The 27,434-nt window shown below is 42.5% G+C and overlaps 1 protein-coding gene across 3 annotated transcripts in view; it reads right to left on the bottom strand.

Annotated features, from left to right (window-relative positions):
* Positions 1 to 27,434, bottom strand: part of DIS3L2 (DIS3 like 3'-5' exoribonuclease 2) — a 198,863-nt gene that overhangs the window by 62,040 nt on the left and 109,389 nt on the right. For 2 of the 3 annotated variants that reach the window (XM_057427350.1, XM_057427353.1), the window contains 3 exons: positions 18,028 to 18,140; positions 10,770 to 10,877; positions 5,464 to 5,697 (listed from right to left, as the gene is read on the bottom strand). In XM_057427350.1, coding sequence (XP_057283333.1) covers positions 5,464 to 5,697; positions 10,770 to 10,877; positions 18,028 to 18,140 — 455 coding nt within the window. The remainder of the gene's footprint in view (positions 1 to 5,463; positions 5,698 to 10,769; positions 10,878 to 18,027; positions 18,141 to 27,434) is intronic. The other variant, XM_057427351.1, reaches the window with a different exon arrangement.

The following is a 27,434-nucleotide window of genomic DNA, read 5'->3' as shown; positions in this document are numbered from 1 at the left end:
TACTCAAGACAGGATGGCCTTCCTGTCCCAGCAGCATTTTAAGACATAAATTCGGATCATGCTATTAGGGAAAACATAGGCACATTCAGTTAACTGAAGTCTATACAATGTTACAACCCTTTGCTGTCTCATGGAAACAGTTCTTTCAACCCAAAGTGTCTTCCGTTCATATAGTACTATATTGTATTTTGCACACGGTGACTGCTTAACCAGGGTAAAAATATTTATTACTTTCATGTAGCAAGAAGAAAAGACCTGAACGTTTATTGTACAGATATGAGGCAGGAAATACAACAAAACAATTTCCCATAATTATTTCCAGCAGTCATTCATATTGGAAAATTTTAATGGTGATAGTAATTAATCTGTAGCTCAAGACTCCCAACTAAACAGCATTAGCAGGAACAATTGTCTAAAAATATGCTTCTGCCCTATCCCATTAGCCACAACTACATATAAAATTTCCCAGCAGAGTATCACGTACAATGTCCTTCTTCGTCCTCATTTTACATGTGTGAATGGCTTGAGTCAAATTCTCAAAGCTGCCTTCATCAAGTAGGCAGAGTCAGTTCTGAGAGCTTCAAAAACTACACAGAGCTGCTTAATGTACCCAGTATGCCATATACCTAGGTGTTTTTGAGCTGGTATTCTGCACACAATCTAGTGTTGGAGGTCTTTGTGCTTGTTTCCCTCTATTTCCTGCAGGAGAAATACTCTAATACTTCAGGAGTCTTAATTAAACAAAGTTATTCTAAAATACCACTTATTACCACATTCCCAACAGCCATGGGACAGAACCATAGGTAAGGTCTCCACTATAGTACAGAGCTACAACAACACAATTTTTACTACCTTTATGACCTTATTCAAAACAATTGAGACCCCCGGGGAAAAGCAACCATTGCTCAGTCGACAAGACTGAGCACAGCACACAGTGACAGTGGCACAACACACAGGCTGAGAGCAAGGAGAAGTGAGGCCATTTCAGTAGCAATTTAAACCTTAAATTTGTATAACTTTCCCATCTTTACCGGTTTTATCCATTTTTTTTTCCTTTTTCACACACACCTGCAAAGCTGAATGTCTGTTTTTCAGAAAACAAGGAGAAAAGCTATTCTAGCAAACAATTCGATGTCATTAACTAAGGTAAATGCAGCTTGGGCTGTTCTCACAATGAACTTTGGTCAATGCCAATGTTTTGAGCATCCAGGTATAAGTGCACTGGCAAAGGCAGAATCACTGGCACAACAAAAGCCACCCCTCAGCTCACAGACAGTTGTCATAGAGACAGATAAGCATCCTGGGGTATACTCATCTTAAATATGCACAGAAATCCTTTTTAACCTGTCTTCTTGTAGGCATCTTTCCTTGTGATTCATTTATAAGCTGTTTAGGCCAAACAGAGAACCATTTATCGGCAGGTCTCCTTTAGGCAGGCTGGAGCTAAGGAGCTTTTCTGCAAACTTGCTGGTTTTTGTTAGAAGCAAGTTTCTATCTGATTCTCTTGCTAGCATTTCTAAAAGCTGTGGTTTGGGGAAATGGTCCAGCTTCAAAGTAACCTGGCCAGGAAAAGAAAGGAAAGTTGTGGGTTGTGCTCACTTTGGTTTTTAAAGCAGGTCAAATCCCTGCTCCAGTTTATAGCGTGGATGCACCACAAGCTGTGAGAGGACAGCATAGGAGTGGCATTTCATGGTCCTGGGCAGGAAGGAGGCAGAGGGGAGTACAGTACTGTAAATATCTGAACATTTTTTCTCAAAGTCACGGCACAAGACACCTCTTACATGTACATCTAAAGCTTCAGCTCCAAATGACAAGGAAAAGAAAGACATTAATCTTTCCCTGTGCGGACAAAGTTTCATAAGCTCCTTAGCTGCTTAAGGTGCAAAGACTTTAAACCTCTATAAAACTCAGTGCTCAGCTGCCTTTTGGAGCTAGGAAGCTGGCAGGCAGCAGAGGAAACCACATACTAGGGAAACCGTCCCAGAAGGGGCCTACGGGGACAGCAAGATCCCACAGAGTGACATATGTGTGGCTCTGGTTGCAAAGAATATCCTCAGACCCAAGATACAGTGCAGTAGGATTCCTCTACAGACCTCTGCAGAGTCATGAAAGGAACTGGAGAGGGGGTGGGGCAGGGGGAAAGAGTGACAGGTATGTAGGTTGCCAAGGACCAAACCGAGGCAGGAATTCAAAATTACAGAGCCCCCAAAAGACACATATATAATGACACAGAATCCATAAATTTTAAGCTTTCAAGACTGTGTACTACCTCTGTAATTTGTCTCAAGGTCTTCTGTGTGACCCAGATATGTAATTCCCAAGCTACTAAGAAAAAAAAAACAAACAAACAAATATTCTTCATCTGATGAGCTATGGAGATTCCTGCTTCTAAAATTAGTGATAAAAGATTTAAACATGGGAAAGCAGATGCTGCTCTCACACTAGGTCATAAAAAATCAGCAGCAACACTCAAACAGGAAACATTCCCCTCACCATGGCACAGCCAGTCTGGCTCTGCTGCATCTTACTGGGGCCATCCTAGGTCAGGGGCAAGGAGTTCCCTGGTCAACCAGTATTTTTGCTATTATAAAGATATGCCCATGAATGGCTTTAGCTGAGAGATATTCTTAGTTTTTGGGAATAAATCCTAAATTATACACATATTGTGGGGGAGATCAATATCATTCCAAAGAGAAAACTGAGGCAGACAGGGAGAGCATCAGCCCAAGGCATCACAGCCAGTAGCAAAGAAGGACAGGAGATTCTTCCCTCAATGATTTTCTTAATACCAACAGGAAGCACAAAAGCACATCACACTGAAAAATGGCAGGGTGGATGTAAGAAAAAAATCCCACCCAAAACATCACTCTTCAATCAGGAGTGACCCCAAGGCAGAAGATCTCAGACATAATGCAATGTATAGGAAGAGGGCTCATATCCCTTGGAAAAAAACCCACAGGAGTCATCAATGCCCTGCCACCCCCTCCCTTAAGACTGTGGGATATCATTTCCTTTGTTCACATATTTATTTGGAATCTGATAATTCATTGCCCATAGTTTCCTGCTGGAGTTTGTCTTCCATTGTTCAGGGTTTACATTACTCAACAGGAAATCAGTGAGAGGTCCAGTGATTAGAAAGGTGTGTTTCCCATTCATACTTACCCTTGTTCCCTTGCTCAGGGCTGGAAATCAGACCCAGCAAACAACTGCATCCATGGGAACTCAGGGAAGTGAGGAAGCAGAGGCAGAGGGACTCACCTCCTATTAAAAGCTACAGATTGCTTTGTCCAGCCATGGACATGGCTGGACATGTCCACACACCCACCCCTCACATACTGTTTGTATTTGGGCCTTACAGTAAATGCTTTCTCTGTGAGCTGGGGAGGATGTAGTTTATTGAAATACAACTATCAAGGAAATACCTGAGAAGAGTAAGTATGGTGACAGTGTCCCTCAAACTAAAATACTCTTCATTCTCAAAGACCATTACTTTCACTCTGAGACTTGACGGGGGAGATTCTGTGCAACATCAAGTGCCACTTGTGAGATGTAACTCAGTTGATCATGTTGGTTATGAACTAGGCTAAGTAGGAATCATCCCTCTCTGATGCCCTTAGCAGTGGCTTTTAAGCTTGATCTCACAAATGATGCTCAAATATGTTCTTTAACAGCTTTTCCGTAACAGCACAAAGCAAAACAAAACACCACTAATCTTTTATTGGGTATCACCAGAACAGGATGCTTCCCTGGCCAAATCCTCCCATTGAAAATGTCACAGGTGTTTTAAAACATATTTTCCCTGAAGTTAGTTTGATAACAGGTACTCAGCTCAGACACATACAGTGACTGCTCAGCACTACACTGTAAGTGCGACCTGTGGAATGCAGCTGGTGACCTTTCTGGGCCACGGCTCCCAGTCACTGTGGACTCTTGTTCCAACCCAAACATCTCCAAGGCTTCCCAACTGGCTCATCAAGTGCAAAGGCATTTTTATTTTTCTTAAGCATTCAGAGTGTGCTTGTGAACAAAAGCCCAGCTTATTAGCCATTGAATGATAAACCTCAAAAAGGGAAGCTTCCCTTCCTAAAGAGGTTTAAGAAAACTGCATGACTTTGAAGTGGGAATCTGATTTCCAAAAATTAATTTAATATAACTTTAATAATTATTATTTCCTTTGAGCAAGAAGGGACCCTGAGCAAATGCCTCCAGGTTCACTTACATGTACCTAACCTGTCCTCCAAGTTCTCCCACAGCAGATGTAGGCAAGATAGCTTCAGACACCACAATACCTATACCTATAGCCATATACCTGTAAGCATATACCCATACCAATGCCTATAGAAAGTTTATCCTAAAACATAACCCAATCTCCTCTACTGAAACTCACGATACAAATGCGTCATCCTATCATAGACATGGGGGAAAGCACACTGCCTGCTTTGCGCAGCAGCTTCACCAGGCTAAGCCACGTGCTATGTTGGGGAAGGTCAGACATTTCTTATGTCTGACTTCAGACACTCCTTGACCTTGTTGTTCTGCAACAATTCTGTTAAAATTAAGAGTCTCCTGCAACTAGAGACAACACTACAACACTGAGTAAAATGGAAGGGTTACAACATATCTCTTACATACAACAGTCCTGTTTACATATCTCGGTACACTAGCCTCTTTCTCAGCAATATCCTTATATTGACTCATGCTCATTTTGTGAAATGAAACAATAGTGTTTCCTTACATTAAGAGATTATTTTATCTCCTGCTCAGGAAGGCCACTGGGTTCTGTAAATTACTGGAACCTCCTATCCACAAAAACTGTCAGAAGCCACCTCAGGGCACCTGAACTTCAAATGCAAAAGTATTTTTGCTGTGATAGTCTAAAATAACTGGACCTACTTGTAAAATAGAAATGACACATACCACAACTGATACAAGATTATTTAAATCACCCCAGGCACAAAATCTCCTCACTAGCATCTCTTTCTCTGAAACACACCCAACTCTTGTAAGTATTAGCTTGGATAACATTTAGTCATTTTCCCTGCCCAGAGTACTTCTATGAAAACTGGAAAACATGAGGATTGCAAGCACAGAAATAAATGTGGAGGGTGAGCCTTTCACAGTGAAATGTGCACTAAGGATATCTGAACTGCTTGACAAAGAATGACACCATTGTGATTTGTTTTACTGTATGAGTTACTTACCCAGTCCAGCAGAGTTTTAAGATTTTGAAAAAATGTTGAAAAATTTACCCCTCCTTAGAAAACTGGAACTTTTTTCTTTTCATCCTGCTTCGTGCTTTTGATACATAATTTGATGCTGCTCTTAAAAAAACATGGCACATAAATCTGCCTTTCTATTCCAGTCTTGACTTTCCCCTTGAGGTTCTATTCGATCACCAAATTCTTAGGGAGTACATGAAATTGTCTCAGTGGAGCAGAAGCCCCTTTCAGGAGCTGGACTTACCTGGTCTAAGCGCAGAGCACCATCAATGAAGCGCTGTTTGCGGAGGTGCTGGGCAATTCGATGCAGGTTCAGCACAGCTTGCTGGATCTCAGCTATTGAGTGCTGAATGGAGACAGGGGGTAGTTCTTCAGGTGAGAACACCTTCTCAGGGCTTTCAATCATACTCTGTGCATGGTCATAGCTTAGCTTCACGCAGGAGCAGATGACTGTCCGCCCAAACCATTCATCAAGGATCTGCAAAATTGGAAAGTGTAAATTGATGTAAGGGCTTATTCTTCCAGTGCACAAAAGCTTGGGAAGTTGTATAAACACTGGAAGGAATGACATCAGGCCTAACCACTGACTGTGATCTTAAAGTGAGGATCTTCTCATACTGAGACGATCAGGCCTTTTGCCCATATAGAGTCTGTAGTGTCTAGTAACATGTATATGCACAATACATTGTGCATATAGGGAACTGCTTAGATCTCCCTCCTCTACCTGATTTCCCTCTTTAATAGAGCTCAAAGAACTACAGCTCATTGTGAGTTAAAATCAACCAGCTGACTCAAAGATTACTACCTGCAGGAGTGGCAACAGGCAGATGCACATAGAATCATAGAACAGTTAGGGTTGGAAAGGACCTTGAGATCACCTACTTCCAAACCCCATGTGCAACAACATGCAAGAACAAATTCTGCAAGTGACAGTGTCCAGGGAGAACAGCCAGCTCTCTCTCTGACAGACTCATCAAGGACATTGCTTCAGAAAGGCAAACTCTCTTCTTAACAGAAAAGGACTGATCACCAAGATACCTTTGCTGCCTCCCTCCCTTATGCACTACAGAATATATGGGCAGTAAAACTCAGTGGCTCAGAGCTCTGAAAGTCACAGAGCATTTAAGCTCATTTCTAATTCTGAAGTGTCCTAACAGTGAAGGTGCAGCAAGTGATGTCTTGCAATGTGAAATACTCTGACCCCTGGCTCATGGTTATTCTGTGCGTGCCCCTTTCTCTATGCCAAGGAAAAAGAAAGGTAGAGAAAGTGCCAAAGCTGGACAGAGATGCTGTGACACTGCTGGCAGCACCTGCTCTGCACTCTGATGCATCCCATTAGTCATGGTTCAGCTTCTTGCAGTGATGTCCAGTAAGTCAGCAACATCTGATGAAATCTGCTGAACCAAAAAAACCTCCTGATATTAAGCAAGCACAATCTCTGGTGTGGAAGAGGCTGCACTGCTCTTTAAATTATCCACTTCCAGCAAGTTGCAGACTATTAACCAGTTGGCAATAGAGATACTTCAGACTTCAGTAAGACATGAATGGTACTCAGGCACCAAAAAGATGGTGTTCCTTGTTGAGATGATCTGGGAACAAGGCTTAGCAGCCTTCATTTCAGTTGAGCACTCCTACAGACCCTCCAGTTGTAACAGGCAGCTCTTTGAACTTGCTGTTCAAACATTTTCAGGCAGTACTTCCACTTCCCTGCTAGTTCTTCCACCTCCAGTTATTGATTTCTTCATCAAAGGTCATTATCAATTCTGGTCCTCTCTGTTATATTATCTCCCACTAAGTATTTTGTGCTTGGAAAGCACTCTTATTTTGCTCTATAAAGTAGCTGAGTACATGTGTATCGAAAAGGGTTAAGGACAGGGCACAAAGCAGAAGGGTAATTTTGAAAAGAAGCACTTTCCCCAACTTACCGCTTAAAGCCAGATACATGAGTTACATGAAGCTACATGCTGCTTTCTGCCACTGGCTTCCAAGAGCTCTCTCTGTCCCTTGCAGGAGGCAACAGACCAGATTTCCCCTTTGCTGTTTGAACTTGAAGCTTTCAGCAAAACCTCATTTTTCTGCTTGGTTAGAAGAGGTGAAATATTTCAGGGCTCCAATAACTTTCTTGTAAGATGAGAGATACAGCACATTGGGCCCCCAGAATTTAACTAGAACTTCAAATCTCAAGCAGGCTACATTCTGCAAAGCTTTGGGACGAGCAGTCCATTACTAACAGATATTAAACTCCTTATATTTCTCTGTTTCCTCAGTTCGTTTTCTGTTCTTGATCTTTCAAAGGCAACCAAGCAGCATGATACAGAGTGCCCAGTTTTCATTCCTGCAATGGCTTTAACAGGTGCAAACTGAACTGGACAGTGATAACCGTGAGAGATCTCTTATTGACATACCCAATAAATACCTTCTCACCAGAATTGCCTGGATGCATTAAACACATGTCACATAGGCAAGGGATGGAGTTCAGATGCATTTTGCCCTGTGCAGTCCAGCAATCCCTGTGTGTAGTGAGCAGAGCTGCCAGACTCAGCCTTGGTGTGGCAGGCTAATTTAACATACCCATCATTCAAGCATATCCTGGAAATGCCCTCCATCTCTGCCTTCAGTGGCCATCCAAGCAGACTCTGGGTAATCACAGCCTTGTGTCCCTTGTTTGGAAACCCCACCAGCATAATGGGCAAGCTCTGCTTCTACTGGGAAAACTGCACAAGGTTGGCTTACGTCTTGTACCAGCAGCTGATGGATGGGCAAAGCAGTGTGTAGGAGCAACATTTTGGGGTTATAAACTGGGCAGTGGAGATTACAAGTAGCCCACAAGTCTGGTCTGCAAGGTCTCCCCCATCACAGGAAGCCTGGTGCACCCAGACTCCAGAGAGTAACAGTATCTGAGAAATTTCTAGAGTTAGCTTAGGGCTTCCCCCAGCTCTGGCTGCTTTTAAGAAAAAGCTATAGTCCCCAGCACACCATGTGATGGCAGTTAGTGTGGCTCAGTCAAAACCATCCTGTTAGCACAGTCCCTGTTAATGCAGGTCTCTTTGAGGGTGTGACATAGGTCTGCAGGAGGTTGAGGACTTCGCCCACACAAGGTAGTGCCCGTATCATGTCCTGGCTGATGGCAACAGTTTTAAGCCTGGAAGACACATTGTTTGTATAGGTTGTTTTGAAGTGAAGCAATCTTTCCTCCACACTGGTAGAAGGAACCAGCAGAGCTGTGCGTTAAACATCAGCAGGCAATAACTTAAAAAGAAGAGTTGCATAGTTTGTTTTCAAATATCTTTCTGTTGACTGCATCCAAACAAGAATGTGCTGTGTTGTTCCTATAAATGCCTAGCTCTGCTTCTGAAGAACAGCACAGATGCAACAATATGGTTAATGCCTCTGCCCTTGGAAAGTCATTTCAGATACATCATGCCACACTATCCCACTGGAGTCCGTGGAGCTATGTGGAGTGCTGCTCAGGCAACATTAGTTAATAAACTCTATAAAAGAAAAACACCAGAACCCAAAAACAACAGCAGCGTGTACCTGTCCCCCAGAAAGGCCTAAGCCTGGCATTATTTTTCTAAAAGAAAGAAGAATTAAAAATACACCAAACTTATCAAGAGCCACATTCAGCGAGGAATCTACATGACTCTGCTTTGGGAAATGTATTAACTGTAGACTTGTTTCAGAACAGTAACAGTGGGAACTCAGAGCAGCTCTCACCTCCAGTAGTGCTGCTTGGCTTGGCTTTGCCAGCTCAAGGTTGTGATACTACTGTGCACATAGGGTGCAATGAAGTACTTTTTGGTCTCGTATGTCCCTCACTGAGGAATACTCTGTCCCCAGTGTCAATGTTCTCATGGCTCTCCACCATCAGCTGGGGTTCAAACACCATTTTGGAGCCTTTGACTCACCTCCCTTTCACCCAGCAGAGCCTGGGAGAGAGCATGTGATCCTGTTTACACTGAGATTGAGCTATAGTAATATATAGTAAGACCTAGAAATACAGGAGACACATTCTGTCCCAAGTCAGAGATAAGCTCTTACAAGAATGCCCTGCTGGGCAAAAGCCCTTACAACCACTTTTCCTCTTAGAAGGAGTAAATTCTTCTCCAGCCTTCACCTGATGTTCAAATCAAGTGACCTCAATTAAGACTGCAGTTCTCAAAGGCCTCCTAGGAGAAACCAGTTTGCCGAGATAGCTGCAGGGAGTCTGCTTTCCAAGGGGCAGCATGGTCACAGCCCAGACCACTGCTCCTCCGAAGATCAGCTCCCTGAGCAGGTGCAGGGCAGATGCTGCAGTTCCTCTGTTTTCTAATTAGTCACAGAGGGTTGGTCTGAACACTGTCTGGAAAGCAAATAACATATATATTGCAGGGGACAAGAGATAACATTTAATTAAAGACTTATTTTAATTAAGACTTGGCTATTAGTTGTTCAAAGACCACTCAGAGCCAATAAAAGGCCTACCAAGTAGCTACTACTAGAAGGCCTCATGACTAATTATGCTGTCGCTATGGGAAGTGGAATACTCTTCACAATTAACAAATAAAACCCCCCTCAGTGCCACAGAAGGACTCACTGGAGAAATACAGATATAAGACTGCAACTATATTTTGCTAGAGCACAAAACAAGATTCAGTATTCTTTTGGGCAGCATGGACAATAATAAGGAAGTAAAGTTAATCTTTGTGAAGAATTACCAAATTGGCAAAAGAAATACCCTCCACAGAAAGAGTTGTGCACAAGCACAAGTCATAGCTTTTGGTTAAAAAGCCAAAATAATTCTGACTACAAAAAGTGCACTTGACATAGAGTGGAGAGTCCTCTGGTAGTGGCAGTCTTTAGCCCTCCTCGATTAGTGAGGGGACCCTGTGATCACCAAAGAGGAGACTGCCAGAATTAGCGACAGAGTGTGCAAGAGGATCAAGGTAAGACATGAAGACTTGGGCAGATCTGGCAGGCAGCTGAAGGCAGCTCACTGCACTGACAGACAGCCTCCACTGCTGCCTGGAAATAACACATGCAGAGGATGGAACTGTGCCTTTGCTGAAGAGCTATCATGCTTTATTTGGATTTATGTAATTCGCAGCTATGAAGGAGAATGATACAGTCTGTTTACCAGAGAGGCCATAAAGGGATACTGCCCACATCCACTACATTGCACAATTATCTATGTGTACAAGGGAGGGCTGCAGTCAGGGGGGAATATCTTGTCCCACCCAAAGCATTAGCTTTGACTTGCTGCTGAAGATAAGTCATTAAATGGATAGGTGACCTGGTAAGGAGCAGGAAATTCTCAGTTCCTGAAATTCATACAAATATTCTTCCTTTCCCACCCTGTTGTGAGGTTATTCCAGTTGAAGTCCCATGGTATCTCATCAGTAAGACAAGATACAGGGACAGTCCTACATCCTCCAGTATTGTTCACCAATAAGTCCTTTCCTGTCCACCTGGGTGTTAAGGAATGGTATTTTACCACTCTGACTAGAAGAGTAGCAGCTGGCCACCAAGGGACGACTGATTAGCAGCATGACTGCCTGTTACTTGAGGTACCTTGCCTTCTGGAGTCAACTTCCACATCACAGAGAACGTCAGTCTATCTTGCATGGGATTGAGACTGCATAACTCCTCACAGAGCAGCCTGGGAAGCATTGGGACCACCTGAAAAAGAAGAGAGCCTTGGTGAGATGCGGGCTTTTAGTAGAGACTTTTCTGTGGCCACGCTTCCCTGGCCAGTTGGTAAAATACAGGCCCAACAACGCACAAAGGAGAAAATGCATTAAACCTTCAGGATCACGTTCTCTGTGCCAGGAGTGGCTACATTATAGCTTCAGGATGCATCATGCATGCCAGAGCCACATCACATAATGAATGGCATGCTGGCATGGAATAAGTAAACCAAATCCTCTGAAATGAGAGGAAATCAGGCATGGCTAAGACCACCAACACTCACATCAGCCCCATCCCTCAACGAGACCAGAAGAAGCTGTCAGTCTCCAAGCTGGGAATTATTGCCAGTGCTTTCTTTCAAGGAATGGAATAAGCACCCTAGAGCATCCTGCATCCTCAATTATACAAACAGTTCACTCTGCAGCTTTTAAGGTCACAAAGTTTGCTCAGTTTTCCACTTTTTTCCCATTCCCATTTTGCCAGTGGGAAGAATGAGGAAGACTCAACATGTCAGAAGACTTGATGTTGAAGCATGGTCCTCACAGTTAGGAGCTGAAAAGCTTGGATTGGGAACTGCGTTTCTTGCTTTGCCACTGAATATTGTGGAATGAAGCAAATAATGCAAGTCTGTTCCCTGCAAAACATAAATGAAGCTTCTCCCATGCATCACAGGAGTGGTGCATGGCTCTAATAAAGATTGACCCATGCTTTGCAGCACAGACAGAAACATGTAGATATTAGTGAGATAAACAAAACCACCTGGTTTATGACTATTTAACATGGTATTTGCAAATGGAGGGATAACAATTCTTATTTTACTATATTCAACTGTTTGAACAAAATGGCAGCCAACAGAAATTTCTGGCAGGGATTTTTTTTTTAACCTGTGTCCTAACTCCTGTCAACTAATCAATATTTCTGCTGCTGAACACTGAATTACCAAACCTGACTACAGCAACAAAGAAAAGGCTTTGGAGCATATTCACATTAGACCAAACCTGAGCAGCTCCAAGTGTTTCTACCATCCCTGAGTTATTTCCCAAGTGAAGTCTGCAGAAAAGATAATATTTAACAGCCGTTTAATGAAGCAAATCTAATTATTAGAGTTTCATATTCCTATTTCCCATCTCGTTATTTACCTTTGTGAAGAATCAGTAACTGCCCTCATAGAAGAACCACATTATTCCTCCTTTACTTTGAACGGCAATGTGGGCTGGCACATTCCAGAAAAACACAGAGAAATGCTCTACTTGGTTGCCATAAAATATTTTAGCTATTTAATTTAGTTTCCAGTTTGATTGCTCTGTGTGTCACCCTATAAATATAGGACCAGCAGGAAGCGACTGGCATGCAAACCCCAGATCTTCCAAACTCTGTGACACCTATTTGGTGATTTCAGGGATAACTTTTTCTACCTGGATGCCAGGGGAACAACTGTTCTTCGAAACAGTAAAAAAAAAGTCTTAAGTGTCCATTTTCTTCTCAAGTGCATACACTTCATATTTACCTTTTGCTTTGAAGGAAAGACTCTCAAATATTTAAACACATTTGTGGTTTGGCACCAGACAACAGGAATAAATCCATTCTAATTGCAGTGCATATTAATGCCAAAAGGTCAACTGTACGCTCTGTGACTGTCAAGGAGTCACTTGCAATATGAATCAGCAGCACTGGTTCAGCTGGAAGGTCACAAAGGCACAGATTATGATAAACTGTTTCCCACAACACAAAGGCCGTCAACTCTGTTATTCCAGTTGTTAACAGTACGTTAACAATACTGGTACATTCATAACTCACAGATCCAGTACGTGAGCTCTGCCATGCTGCCTGGAAGGACCCATGCCACAAGGTTATAAATTTAGCATGAGTGGTACCAACCCATAACAGAAACGAGAGAAAGTAGCTTTACAGACTATCAGAAATCCCTGCCTGCCTAAGGCCGCCCATGATCACCATGAGACCCTGAAGTTTGGGTCACAGTGAACAGAGTGCTAGTAATTTAATAAAAGCTCCCATGCCCTTTTCCACCCAAATGAAAAGCTGCATTTACAGCTTTTTTCCCTCTCCCCTTTTCTCCTATTATCTGATAATGGTCTGTACTTACTGAATATTTCTGTGCCTTGGCACATCCTCTTTCCCTTCACACCTCCTGCAGCAATAACAGTCTGCTAGAGAAATGCTTACATGATACATGAAAGCCCATCCACAAAGAACAGCAAAACAACAGGATGCTTGTTTTAAGTATACTTGAACAGGATTAACATTTGATTCAAGAGGCTATAATTCTATGGAAGGACTTTCCATGATGCGAAACACAAGCAAAGCTTTAACTCAGATCATAATTACAGAACTAAACACTCACCAAGCAATTAGCTGTAACAAACCTACTGTTAAATACAGAAGCATCAATCTGTGTTACAGGAGAGAAACTTTAGGCAAAGTAACTTAACCCAAACCATGGAGGAATTCTCACAGGGGAGCAACCTTTTCCTGGGCTCAGCAAATATATACATAACATCAGACAATGTGACCCTGCATTGAAGGTATTTCAATTTTATCTACCTTACTGATTTAAAAGAAGAAACCTGTTTTCAACATTATGACAGTCTGGGCTAACCACCTCACTCAGCTTTAACATCCCGATTCCTCTTCACAGTCTACATGGAGAATTAGCCAACTGTCACAAAACACAGAAGTTTAAGTTACACATTTCCTTTTTCCTTAACATGATATGGTCATGGGCTGAAAGGATTCTTAGTAGTTGCAAGCCCAGCATTTGACATACAAAGATGTCACAACTGTGTCACATTTGGAGAGCGAGATGTTTTAGGAGTTATCCCAGGGGCTGCCCAGAAGGAACTTTTGCAACAGGATTATCTCCATCTCTTTCTGAAAGAGACACAGGATGAGAGGAGATTTCCTTAAGTACATCTTTAGTGCCCAGATTTGAAAAGTATCAGGGTTGCATAGCATTGCCTCAAATATCCAGAGGTTGCCCTGCATCTTTTAAATGCTTTGCCCTTCCTGTGACTGTCTGCCAAGAGACAGCAGCGTCTGCCAGCTGCCCTGTGGAGTGCCACAGCATGCAGAAATCCAGCTAGCTGAAACACTGCCAAGGATATCACCTCCAGTGTGAAGCGGTTTCCTTAGCAAATTGCTAAGGATGTGCCTACGCTGGGGATCACATCATTCAGTTTGGTTTTACTGCAGGTGGAAATAAAAGTCACCCAGGCTTATACAGGGATCATAAAGCAGGAACAAGGGCATGCATAAATGTAGTTGAACCTAGAAATGCAGTTGGAGAGACCCAGTAGGGCTGGAGAAAAAAACTTCCACAATGAAAAAAAGGACCTGCATTCCCAGGAAATCCTTTCTAATTAATATATCATAGAAAACAGTGCTGAAGAAAGGCTTATGTGGTGAAAGCTTGTCTGGTTTTCATCTCTGTCTATCAAGTCAGACTAATAAAAGACATCATCTCTCCCCACAAGCCTAGCAGGGCCCAAGAGATACTGGAAAGGGCATTTCTTTGAGTGAAAGGCTGATACCCACAATATTTGCAGCTGTGGGTCTGCATTTCAAATCAAATCACAGACAGGATTTCTCTCTCCCTATTTCCAAGTCCTACACATGAAATCTCCAGCTCTGCAATACGCAGCTTGAGACTTAGTGTTCCAGCACTGCCTGACAGCCCCACCCCACACTACTGGCTCTCCTCACAGGCAGCCACATGTCCCAGCATGTCAAAGTGGTAGGCGGCAATGGAAAACCAAAGCAAAAGAGGGCACCACTGGGGCTGGGGGGTTCCCTAAAGATCGCCATTCCAGCATTACAAAACACATGGACTTGTAACTATGGCTGGCCACACTGCTTAGCTCCTCTGCAGGAAAATTTAACCTCCTGCTTGTGAGAGCCATTGGTTTGGTTTATTTTGCCTCTTCAGCCAATAAATTGCTTCTGGAAACCAAATGCAAATTTCCACCATCAGACTCATTCCTAGGGAGCTGGGCATTGGGAGGGAGAATGCACACACTGGGATGATAAAACTCCCTGTTCCCTTTAAAATCAGAAACATCTGCTGCAGCCAGGACTAACTCACGGGCCAGGTTCAGAGTGGGTTAGCCAGAGCAGATCCCATCAATGGACTCGCTATAGGAGCCTTTCAAGAAACAAAAGGAGAAAACTGATCAGTTAAGCAAAGGTAAAAGGGAACAAATTCTGGTTAAGAATAAACCCTTATTTTCACAAAGTCGCATGGGCAGTTTTGCTCCCTTCAAACAACCCTGTGCTACTGGCACCCTGCTCTGGCTGCCCACTCATGGTTTTTTCAGCTTGGTTACAATGATCCCTGACTCCCAGGGTGATCCCTTCTCCCACTGCCAGTCCACTGGGGAGGGACTGTATTAACCGAGTTCCTATCAGCTGCTTGCTCTCCCCAGTGCTGGGAGGAGGATGCCAAGGTCCAACAATGGGGTGGGCTCAGCAAGCCTCTTGCTTATGCACTAAAAGACACTCAAAGGAAATAGGCAATTTGTTTATGACCCAGGATTTCTGCTCAAGAGTTGTATCAACACTTCCATGAATTCAGATTTCAAGCAACTCTTCATTACTCAGCCTGAGATTATCAAAATATCAACACCCTGACAACCTGCTGGTGTCAAAAGTGAAGTCCTTGGACTCAACATGAAGATAGGCTTACAGTTCCGATCTTTGATCTCCAGTATAAAATAGAACCAATAAAACATTATAGGGATTTATGGCTGACCTCTCACTCGAGCTGCTTCACACCTAAAATAACACTGTAAGATGTGCCAAAAAAAGAGGAAACTGTTTAGGTTTTCTTGCTTCTTAAAACCTGATACACTCTTATTTAAAAAACTTTTTGACTTCTATTAAATAGACCACTAGCAATTACACAATAACTCCCCTTCTGGTTACAGAGTTCAGGAAAATTAAATATGTGGCTTTATTTAACTTCTTTGGGAGGATTAGCATGGTGCTAACCTCTAGCAGAATCACAGCTGTCTTAGGAAACAGCTTCATCAAAGGAAAGCATATTTTCTACAAGAGTCATGCTACCATCTTGTTTCAGATATCCTGGCTGCTTTCCTTTGCCCATCCCCTCTCTCACAATTAAAATACTGACCATTTCACCATCTAACCTAGTCTCCACTCCTAAAATATATTTTCTGCAGGGCAGAAGCATGGGTAAAACACTAATTCTGACTGCTGGGCCAATGTAGGTACAGAGCTATTGAAGATTACAGACAACAGATAATTTATGTTGGCATAACATGTGACTGTCTGGTACTGTTGGGGGGGAAGTACTTTGACAGAAAATCTAATTAGCTTTTGTATTCAACTAGATTTTAATGAAAAATGTCTCCTTTCTACATGAAGATCTTCCTTCTCCCTTAAAAAGAAAAATAACATGCCTTCAAACCACAGTATTTTGACTTGGAAATACTGCCACAACATATTCCTGGACTACAGCTTTGCTGCCTTGCAGCGATATCCCCCTTGGACCAGCCCACATCTCCCATAGTGAGCTACGGCCACTGAGACATCCATCAGAGGAGGAAGCAGAGCACTGCAGAAGCCAAAGGTTTATCACTGGAGACACTAAGACCGGGAAGACTCTGGTGTCAGAAACGCTGTTTCCATGATATATACATTGCTTCTCACTCCTGCAGACAGCAAGTCACTGGTAACTGGTGTTTCCCAGCATGGCCATTCCTTGATCCCATGCTGCAGCACCTGTGTGCTGTTGGTCTCACTACCACTGACCTACCTTGGGCACTTCTGCATTGCTATAATGGCTAATCCATGCAACCCACACCCACAGAAACACAAAATCCACCAGACTCACTGAGACCTCCTGAAGCTGTCCCTTGATACTTCTACCCAAGGAAAGTTACAAGACAGCTACTAAAGGTTAACAGCTTGATATCAAATCACTAATTTGATTTCATTAGTAAAATAAATAATTTTATCATCTGGGAAGCATGGAGAAGACACAGTAAGCTACTGTAATGTTCAAGTATCATTACAAGACCCTCCCTGGATAGCATCCCTGGGAACATTCAGGAAGGCAGGGGAAGAATCACTCCTAATCCTAAATAGCAAGTTTTATTTATACATTTTACAAAAGATGTCCTGTCATCCCCGAAAGGGCCATGGAGACAAGGACTTCAGTCTGACTGAATGGGAGTGTGAGGAGAGACAGATTAATCTGCTCCTATGAGATTGCCTCAACACTTCTCTTTATGCAGCTGATGCCTCAAACTGACACAGGATGCTAACAGCAAAGTTTCCTGGCTTCCCTACACGCACAGTGCTGGTGTAATCTGATGAGCTAGGAAATGTTTCTGCACGTTCAACTGAAAACGAGACAGCCACAGACAAAACCTCAGTGTTTCCTTTTTGATAATGTTAAATTTTAACTTGCTCATTTTTAAAGTTTAGAAGTCAACTTTAAACTTGAGTTTTTAACATTTGATTCTGTTACACTAAAATCTGTACAATTGCAACTATCTTTTCACTGCATGATGAAAGAACACTATTTCTCCTGTATTTGGGACACACAGATTAAGTAAGAGTGTGAAACTTCCATTGTACCTCAGGATGTCAGACTGCACAGGGTGTTTTATACCTTATTCTGCTATGTATCCACTTCTGGAGGGATTAGCTAGTACTACTGTGCTGAAGACAAAGACAAAACTCTCCACTACCACCACTACCAAATTTGCACATTTCAAGCTCCCAACAGCAAAACAGATGAATCAGATTGGGTCTGTCAGGCATACCTCAGGGCAGCACAGTGCAAACATAGTTACGCAGCTCTGGGCCTTTAATATGCTCCAGAGCAGCAGAGTCCTCACGTGGCAAGCCCTGGCACACTCGGGTCTTTGCCCACAGACATGGGGTCACAAGCTGCTGCTTCATCCTGTGCTTTCTCTGCGAGCTCTGAGGTAGTCAACAGCTACATTAGCTCTTGTGTTTGCATCAGTTTAGTTATTTTTGTAGGTTTGCAAGAACAGCCATATTTTTATTGTGGGCATCTGCAAATGAATCTTTAAAATGAATTTACAGTAAATGGAAGACACAGTTGTCAGATGAAAAAAAGAAATGTTGTTCTTACCTTTTGCACTAGATAGACACTAGTTGCTCTTTCACTTGCTACTTTATCCAGCGCTGTTTCTTCCAATACAAAGTAGCTTACATCCGCAATATGAACACCCACTTCAAAGTTCCCTGAAATTGCACAAGAAAGTCAGCAGGCTTCAGGTAGAAGAAATGAACTTCTGACATATTTAACTCTGACCTTTTTCCCCCTTCTTCCAGTGCTATCGTAATGGTTTTGGCTTATGCCAGAGCTCACAAAAATGACACTTCCTTCCACTTTTTCCATCTGAGATGAAAACTGTGGTCTCCTGGGCCACTACCAAATTCACATGGCTACAACATATGAGTGAATTCACATACGAGTGAATCCTCAAGCAGATCAGTGGACATGTGAAAAACCTTAAATACCATGCAGGTAAGTCTTTCCAAGAAGGAGCTTGTAAGAGTGAGCCCAGTTCTCATCTCTTTGCTGTCAGACAACAGGAAGCAAAAATATGGGACCCCACCTTGCAAGTATACAAGCAATGCAGGAAAACATTTCCCAGGTATGGTGCAGCTGGCCACACATGTTTTTGGGTTCTCAGAGCTTCACTTGTTTCCAGTTCACCATGGTTGAACTCAAATTGCTGCTGGTGCCCCAGGAAGTCTTCACTTTGGATCAAGCTATGCAGAAGTGCAACTTTCCACAAGCAGAATACTTCCACTGTTATCCTGCCCTCCTCCAGATTAGGCTTTTTATCCTCTGAATAGAGACCAGGATAGAAGTATAGTAATTCAAAAGTTAGGCTAGAGAGGAGTACTACTGAGCTTTATCATGAGGTTTTAGTAATAATTTGGATTTGGAAGTAGTGATCATCCTTGGCTTTGAAAATAATTAGCACCTTGGTCCAAGAAATTCTGGCTGGCTAATCCTCAAAGAAGCCTACTGACCTTTGTTTTCTCTGGAAAGACTAGGCTAGATTTGAGGTGTTTATTTGTAGAATAGTTCTAAGTGCAGTGAGCTCCTAATTATAACATTTGGTTCTTTAAAAGAATTCACTAACTTCTTGGTATCTACAAATATTTTTTTTTTCTTATTTTTTAAATAAAGACAACATAATAAGATACCACACTGGTGACAATCTGTTTGTTTAGACACCTTGCAAAGAATATTACCAAAGCCCTTCTCTAGAGCATCACATTTTTTAATGGTTCATAGCTGCCATCATTACACAGTATATCTGCCCATGTGCCCTTCCGATGCCTACCAGTGCTAGATTTCAGCAGTGTGGGAATGGAAATGTATACAGGCAAAGAGGAAGTGTGAGAAGCTTCAATATCACATTAGGAGAGCCACCCAACCCACTGTGCTCCCATCTGGGAGTTCAGGTAAGCAAGCACCAATGCTCCCTGTGTGACTGTTTGAATTCGTAACGATTTTAACTTTATTAAGCCATGTTTGCACAGCCCTTGGAGTATGTAAAGCAGTATCTTGATTTTTGAGCTGCTTTGTACACTTGACAGAGCACAGATGTAAAGGCAGCAGAAACACACATGGAAGACAGGAGCACCGGGGTTTAGATTTGGCCACATAACCTACAGTCACTGGAAGGTCCTGCAAAGAGTAAATATGATGGCAGCAGGGAAAGAGGGCAGTAATTCCACTGCACATTAATAGACAAATTTTACCACTTGTTAGGAAGCTGGGAGAAAAGACTGCACATTAAATGGTTCACCTCAGAAAGCTGCCTACAGCTGTGTTGTGATATTACCACATGCCTTGAAAGCTGCTCTATATGGATTAGGCATCCAGGCCTGAAACTACTTAGACAGTAAGTCTTAGACCAACAGTTCAACCAACAGATTTAATATTATGAGCTCTCAAAGCCAACACACGCAGAAGGTAAAAAAATACTGAATACTTTGAAGTCAATATTGTAATGTATGGATCCTGCAGGCAAATATTGACTAAAGAAAAAGGAGAGGGGGTCATTACATCATTTCTTTAATCAGACTTTAATTCAATATGTGCACTGTTACATACATGAACTTTTTGTCCTCAATAGAAAATCGACAAATGAAGATCTCATTGCATGAGATAATAAAACATGGAGTCAGCCAATGAAAACACATTGAGCAGAGTTAAATTTCATTCAGGTTTCCCACCAGAGCTTCTAAAAGCTGGGGTCAGCATAAGCCCCCTGCTTTTGAACTTTTAATGGAAATTCTATCTAAATATTTTCTTACATACGTTGACATAATGCAAACTGGCAGCTCTTGGGTTTGTCTTGCTCAAGTATGAATCACCCTATCTCCCTCATCCCCAAAAAATCCAAGACCAAGAGACCTTGAAGATACAGCACAGCAATAAACCAATCTGATTTCTCTCAAGTCACTGCTTCTGAATATTTTAGACAAAATACCAAGCTAAGCCTGCAAAGAAATACTTCCTTATTGCTCTCTCCCAGTTTATTTGCTAATTAAAATGAAAGAGCTTTGTGGATAAAGAAATACTATTCACAAAGATTCTCTTCCAGGTCCACAGTTTTTCTAGTCTCATTAGTTTTTATGACAAAATCACAAAAGGAACATTTCACATTGTAAGTCTTGTGTTACTTCCCACAGAAGAAGAGAAAATGTGGCCCAAATAAATGGAAAAGAGAGTTAAAGAGTTAAACTGGCACTCATTTATTGAAAAAATATTGTCAGAGAGTTCAGAAAAAAGGGGGAAAGGGAAGACAGCACACAGCACAGGCTGACAGACTGCTCCAGTTTCATTTTGATGAAGAAATCTAATTTTCCAGCAAATAGAAGCCTCAAATCTTGGCAGGTAGCTCTCCATCATGATAAACCTTATACCCTAAATTTCTCACAGAAACAAGTCCTTTACCAACCACAGACTTGTTTCACCCCAGATTTAAAATTCTACAGTGAAGCTAAAGCTGCACAACAACCCCTAAAGCTACATAAATACTAACAGATTAAGGATTTTCTTTTTTTAAGAATTTACATACAGAGGAGATTAAGCCAGACACTTCATATGCTGATATTAAAGCAAGAGTTGAATCCCAGAATGGTCTGGGCCTGAAGGGACCTTAAAGATCATCTAGTTCCAGCCTCTGCCATGGGCAGAGACAGCTCCCACTATACCAGGTTACTCAAAGCCCTGTTCAACCTGGCCTGGAAAATTGCTAGGGATGAGGCAGCCACAGCTTCTCTGGGCAACCTGTGCCAGTGCCTCACCACTCTAAGAAGGAAGAACTTCTTCCTAATGTCTAAACTAAATCTTCCCTCTTTCAGTTTAGTCATTCTCCTTTGTCCTACCCCTATATGCCCTTGTAAAAAGTCCTCTCCAGATTTCTTGTCGGCCCCTTTAGGCACTGGAAGCTGCTCTAAGATCTCCCTGGAGCCTTCTGTTCTCCAAGCTGAAAAACCCAAACTCTCTCAGCCTGTCTCCATGGGAGACATGCTCCAGCCCTCTGAAAATCTTCATGGCCCTCCTCAGGACTCCAACAGTTTCATATCCCTCTTGCGCTGGGGGCCCCAGAGCTGTACAAAGTACTCCAGTGGGGTCTCATGAGAGCAGAGTAGAGGAATAGAATGGCCTCCCTCAACCTACTGGTCACACTCCTTTTGATGCAGCCTGACATATGGGTGGCTTTCTGGGCTGCAAGTGCACACTGTGATTTCATTTGGAGCTTCTCAGCAACCAACACCCCCAGTCTTTCTCCTCAGGGCTGGTCTCAATCCAGTCTCTGCCCAGCCTGTATTTCTGCTTGGGATTGCCTCGACCCAGGTGTAGGACCTTGCTTGCACTTGGCCTTGTTGAACTTCAAGAGGTGCACATGGGACCACCTCTCCAGCCTGTCAAGGTCCCTCTGGATGGCATCCCTTCCCTTTAGCTTGTTGACCATACCATACAGCTTGGTGTTGTCACCAAACTTGCTGAGGGTGCTCGATCCCACTGTCCATGTCACCAGCAAAGATGTTAAATAGCACCGATATCAATAACGACCCCTGAGAAATGAATGCCTCTCTTCACTGGTCTCCACAAGAAGGGAGTACTTATTGAAATGAAACATGCTGAACACACCTGGATGGCTTCTTTCACTCAGGATCTCTGGGATTTTTTTCATTTAAAAACCCATCTGAAAGTGGGTGCAAAACTGCCACCTATTCAAACTCTACCATTACAAAGCTGCTACGTGGAAAGATGTTTAGCAACAAGGAATGAAGTTTACAGTCAAGCAATGAGTGTTTTATTAATCAGCTGTACCCTATTAGCTCCTTTCTGCAACTACCGAAATGCAGCAAGGGAGATGGATGGGAGGCCGGAGTACTATTTGAAATTATGCTATGGCATTGCAAAACCTAATAATGAGGCCCTGTGGAAAGAAGAGCTCCCTTCCTGAGATCTGCAAGTAGAAATAGGGAAAAGGCTGGTCACTCAGCCACCAAAACTCCTCTTGGGCCAATGCTCTGTGCAAGAGGGACAGGATTTGTTGCTACCATACTCCAAACAACACAGTTCTGATGCCCTTGAGGCACTGCACACAATTTCCTTTTCTGTTTACCATCACATAGGTTGCTAGAATGGCAGAATACAATGGACCTGTATTTCTCCAACTTTCTAGAAGCCTGGATCCCCTCTTGAAGTTTACCAGGTGGTAGAGCTACGAAAAGGCAGGTCTCCCCAGGCACAGTGCTGCACTAGACACAGTAGTTTTGGAGAAGGTTTGGCTTCTTGATCTGCGAATATGACCCAAAGCCATGATCCATCCAAGTGCCTTCAGATTCACTCCAAATCACTTCAAAACCTTGTGTGTGTAATCCTGATATGATGCTTCAATCAAAGGAGAATGATGGTATCTCAGAGACCAAAAACAAGCTGTTCCTTTTATTTTTTCACTGATGATGTCACTCTCTACAACAAAACAGTTCAAAGAACTTTTTTTCTTCTTTTTTTGAGGAAAACTATAAACAGAAAAGGATCAGCAAGAAAGAGCTGGAAAAAAAGGAAAAGGTCCTTTCAGATTGTAGATGCTCCATAATAACCTTCCAACCTAGCAAATTGTATCAAGTATTTGCCCCAGGAATTAGAAAGTTGAACTGAATGTATTTGAACAGTATGCAATGGAACACAGTGACAACAAATCCCTCTTATCTGTCTTCAGCAACCCTAGTCAGTGCTAATACAATGCAGAGAGGACAGATCAAGCAAGTTCACTTCACACCTTAGTTTGCCTAATAGGTGAATTTTAGGACCATCCAACTTAGAAATGCAGCTCTTCAAGGATAAAACACCAGAAGGCAATTCTCTAGCTTGCATATACACTCCCATTTATTCCCATCTCACTTTCAAGCATCATCATTCTCAGGAGAGAAGACAAACACTAGCAAAAGTGTTAATCCAACTTTTTTTTGTATTAACCAGTTTCTCACACTGTCTTCACCCCTCAGGGAGATAGTTCAAAGTAGGTTGCAAACTGTTTGCTCTAGCCAGAAAACAGCCAACTACTTACCTGCTGCCACAGCAGGTCAAGGTAGTTGGCTGTTCCCTGGCTAGACCAAACTCTTGAAGCAAGTAATTACAGTACTTTCCCATTCCCCTGTCCTGGAAGTACCATGCTCCTGCTCTTATCTGCAAAGCAGTATTTAACACCTTGCAAAAGTATGAAAAATTTGCATAAAGAGAAAGAAATGAGGCCTTTAACCTATATGCATGGTTTGTTGGTATTAACACTGCTACAATAACACATGGGTCTTCATCAAGGCTGAAGTTCTCACATGTGATTGTGCGCAAACGGGCAAGGACAATGTCTGCAGTGGAGGGTCTGTTACAGAAGGGACAGAGGAGCTGCAGACGGTAACATAGGTGGACACAAAACAAATATAAATTGCACCAAGGCAAAAAATGGCACCAAGGCTAGGGGAAGCTGCTGGAAGTACCTAGAGGCTATGTTTAATGCATGCCTTTAAACAAAGGACCTGATCCAAGCCCAAATATTTCTGTTTCCCTTTGGCATGTATACGTGCATCTACAGCTCAAGTGTTACGGAAGTATCCCTCTAGGGACAGGGAGAGGAGAAAAGAAAATGACTGAGTGGGAGAAAAGAGCAAGTGGGGGAAGCAAAAAAAGAGAGCAAAATGAAGAAGAGGAGGAGAAGAGTTTAATATAAAAATAAAAGTGGAACTATGGAAAAAGGCAGTTATTTGTCTGTTCTGGAGCCTGAAGACAAAGGTGGGTGGCTCTAATTCTCATCTGAGGTTACTTTTCCACTGCAGGAAGCCGAGCTATTGTTCAGAAAATCAGACAGTGTATTTTATTCTACTTATTTTTAAAAAACAAGGAAAGTGCTTGAATTTTACTTCTGCACCCTAGGGCCATTTTGCTTTTTGAAAGTGCAGCGCAACTGAGCATAAATCCATTAACTTGTTTACCAGGAAACCAAGTTTTTTAAATTATCACATGATGGTCCATTAGACAACTGAAATGCAACTAATTATACCTTTTTTTAAGCAAATAATAGCTTTTTCCTTCACTGAAGGTCTCTTCCTTGACATAACCTCATGAAAAGACTCAGGCAAAAGGAATCAGAATCCTGTATCTCAAGAGACAGGACAAGTTCCTCAGGTGCAGAGCAGCAACTTTTCCATCCAAGCATAAATAAGACTTCAGTAAATGTGGCAACAACTCCAAAAGAGGAAAAACTGCCAGGCCAAGCAAACAACACACACCTCTAAAGAGTAACAACCCACAAAATACTACATACCATCAGGCATCACCTCTAGTAGATGTCCCCCTCCATGCCCCTCTTGCCACTGGTTGACATGAAAAACATCCCACAGAAACAGCCCTTTTTACACGCCAGCCAGAGAGACTTTGAGACCATCAGGAACTTCCTGGCCAAGGTTTCAAGATATTTGAACTCTTCTTTGAACTATGCATAGTCGCTTTTTTGTGGGTTTGTAGCACCTGGAGAGACAGCCAAGGTCAGGCCCTGACTTCCATGAGGCAAAGAGAGAGAGAGCTGGCACATGTAGCACATCTGTACAGCTGCTCAAAGTGCCTGCACCTGACTGCAAACAGCAAAAAGGCGGGGGGGGGCAGGTAACTGGGCTGTTGCTTTGCTTCTTAAATAAGAATTAAAACCATTGCTTCCTTTCAACTTTTTAACTCTTCAGCCTTTTCAAATCACATCAACATCCCTTCCTTCTGGAGTTGGGCTGATGTAAGGACAATAAAAGCTTTGACTTTACCCATTTAACTGCACAAACTCAAGAGCTGTGAGATGGACCGAATCCTCAACGTCAGCAGAACCAAGATTGGCCCCAGTTATTCCAAAGTGAGTAACAGGGTGACATCACAGGGAATAGGGAAAAAATAAAAATAAAACCATCTTCAAATGTTAACCCTTTGATTTCTGGTAGTATCTGAGAAACCACTGATAGGAATGACGACATTGCAAAGCAATGTCTTCAGCCATCCTGAGAGTATCAGGAAATATTTAAAACATTTCATAAAGAAAAACAGAGTTTTTGTGGGCTGGGTTTGGGGTTTGTTTTTTGTTTTGTTTTTTTTCTTTTCTTTTTCTACTAAAATCCAGAGTAACTCCTATGTGCTTTGTAGTGACTTTAAAATCACTGTTTTATTAGGTCTCAACTCAGGGAGATAGTTCCCTGATCTTTGGCCATTTTATCTCTGGCATCAACTGAATATTATGGCGACAACCACGATTTTACAAACCAGTCTGGGATTGGATCCACGTAAAGTAGAAAAAACTCATGTTGTCATTAACTGTAATGAAGGACAAGTGAGGAGGAAAAGCAGTACAAAGGGAGCCCTTTCTAAGCAGAATATTTTCCAGAATTTTCCATGAGCTATCAGCAATAATTTAAATAGTTTCAGAATTATAAGGGGTCTCTATCTATTACTAAATTAAATGCTGGGAGCAGGTCTTCCACGTATATTGCATAGAGTTTTTGTCTGTAGCACTTAATAAATTCAGCAATGTCCAAAAGCCACTTAATAGAATTCAAAAGCTACTTTTTATATTTCAAAACAAAGCCAGGACACCTCCATAAAGTGGCATTTCACACGTGGTGCATTACAATCCTGGAGTTTTACACACAAACCAGTACAAGCCAAATCAGTTAAGCACTGTTTCAGACACTTTGACTAGGGTTAGCATTTAAAGACCCCACAAGGAAGGTGCTTCTCCTGCCACTGCCTAACTCTGAAGGGTATGCTCAGAGATGGCTCTTGGTGGGCACTAGGCATTCCCAGGCTCTTAGGAGAGAGAGGGGGTCTATCCTCCCACAGGAACACAGGGCAAATCTTCACGCTGGTGGTGCTCTCCCAGCTTCCAGCTTCCATGAGTTGGAAACTTTTAAGCTGGTGATCAAAAGTCAGGTCTCCAGACCTCGCAAGTTATATCATGCTACTGAGACAGAGAAATACATCACAAGAGGATCCTGTCTCATGGGATACCAGTGAACCCACGACAGCTCTTCAGCACCTTGTGACAGGAGATGCTGCCATGCAGAACACAGCTACTGCCTACACCATCCTGAAAAACTACCTTCAAACCTGATGTAATAGCTCCAGAGAAGAATGAACGAGCTCTTCTGTGCAAGTAGTAACATTGCGCCATTAAGTTGGATACTTACACAGAGAAGGAATTCTCCTGAGGGAAAATCTCTGAATACAGAGAAGGACAGAATTTACGCAGCATGTACAAGATAAAACATTTAATTGCAGACTGAAGGACAGGGGAATGCTATCCAACAGAGTAAGCACACTGCATAAAGATTTATTCATGCTGCTGAGCAAGATACAAGCAGGAAAACACAGATGAAAGTGTGGTATGAATATTTAAAAAGTCAGACCAGAGAACAGGACGCCTGGAGACAGACAGTATAATGATACATCAAATGTGCCCAGCATTGGCAGGCTGAGACCAGACACAATGGTTCCTTGTGCAGCAGTGCCTATCCCACCTTCTTCTCATTTAGGTTTTCTCCCTATACCTATGCAGAGGGTACCCATTACACTGTAGAGGATAAACTGGCTTCCTCTGTGCCTGCACAAGAGCCTAGCAGACTTGGTGAGGTGCCATAAGAGCAAGTTCCACTTAGAGATTTTGTAAACTTCATTAATTTCTTTGCAAGATTCAAGCATAAGGCGCAAACTGGAGTGACAAACCTCTAATACACCAGATTTATCCACTGAATGACAGTATTTGCTGTATGGTCATCTCTGAGAGAACCTCCAGATGACAGTTTATGACTTACATCTGACATGAACCTTTGCTGCTTCCAAGCTCTTGGCAGATGGATCTTCAACCCTTCACCAAGACAAGATGTCAAGCAGGATACTGAGGCAATGACTGTGCTGCTGTGAACTCAGATTCCCAGCTCAGAAGCACTCTTTGCTGGTAGGGA

Source organism: Pezoporus wallicus, unplaced genomic scaffold, assembly GCF_028554395.1.
Source record: "Pezoporus wallicus isolate ANWC-B61680 ecotype Strahan unplaced genomic scaffold, APGP_CSIRO_Pwel_v1 scaffold_7107, whole genome shotgun sequence".
Classification (NCBI taxonomy): Eukaryota; Metazoa; Chordata; class Aves; order Psittaciformes; family Psittacidae; genus Pezoporus; species Pezoporus wallicus.
Note: the sequence above shows the minus strand (reverse complement) of the source record. Positions and strands in the feature narration are given on the sequence as shown.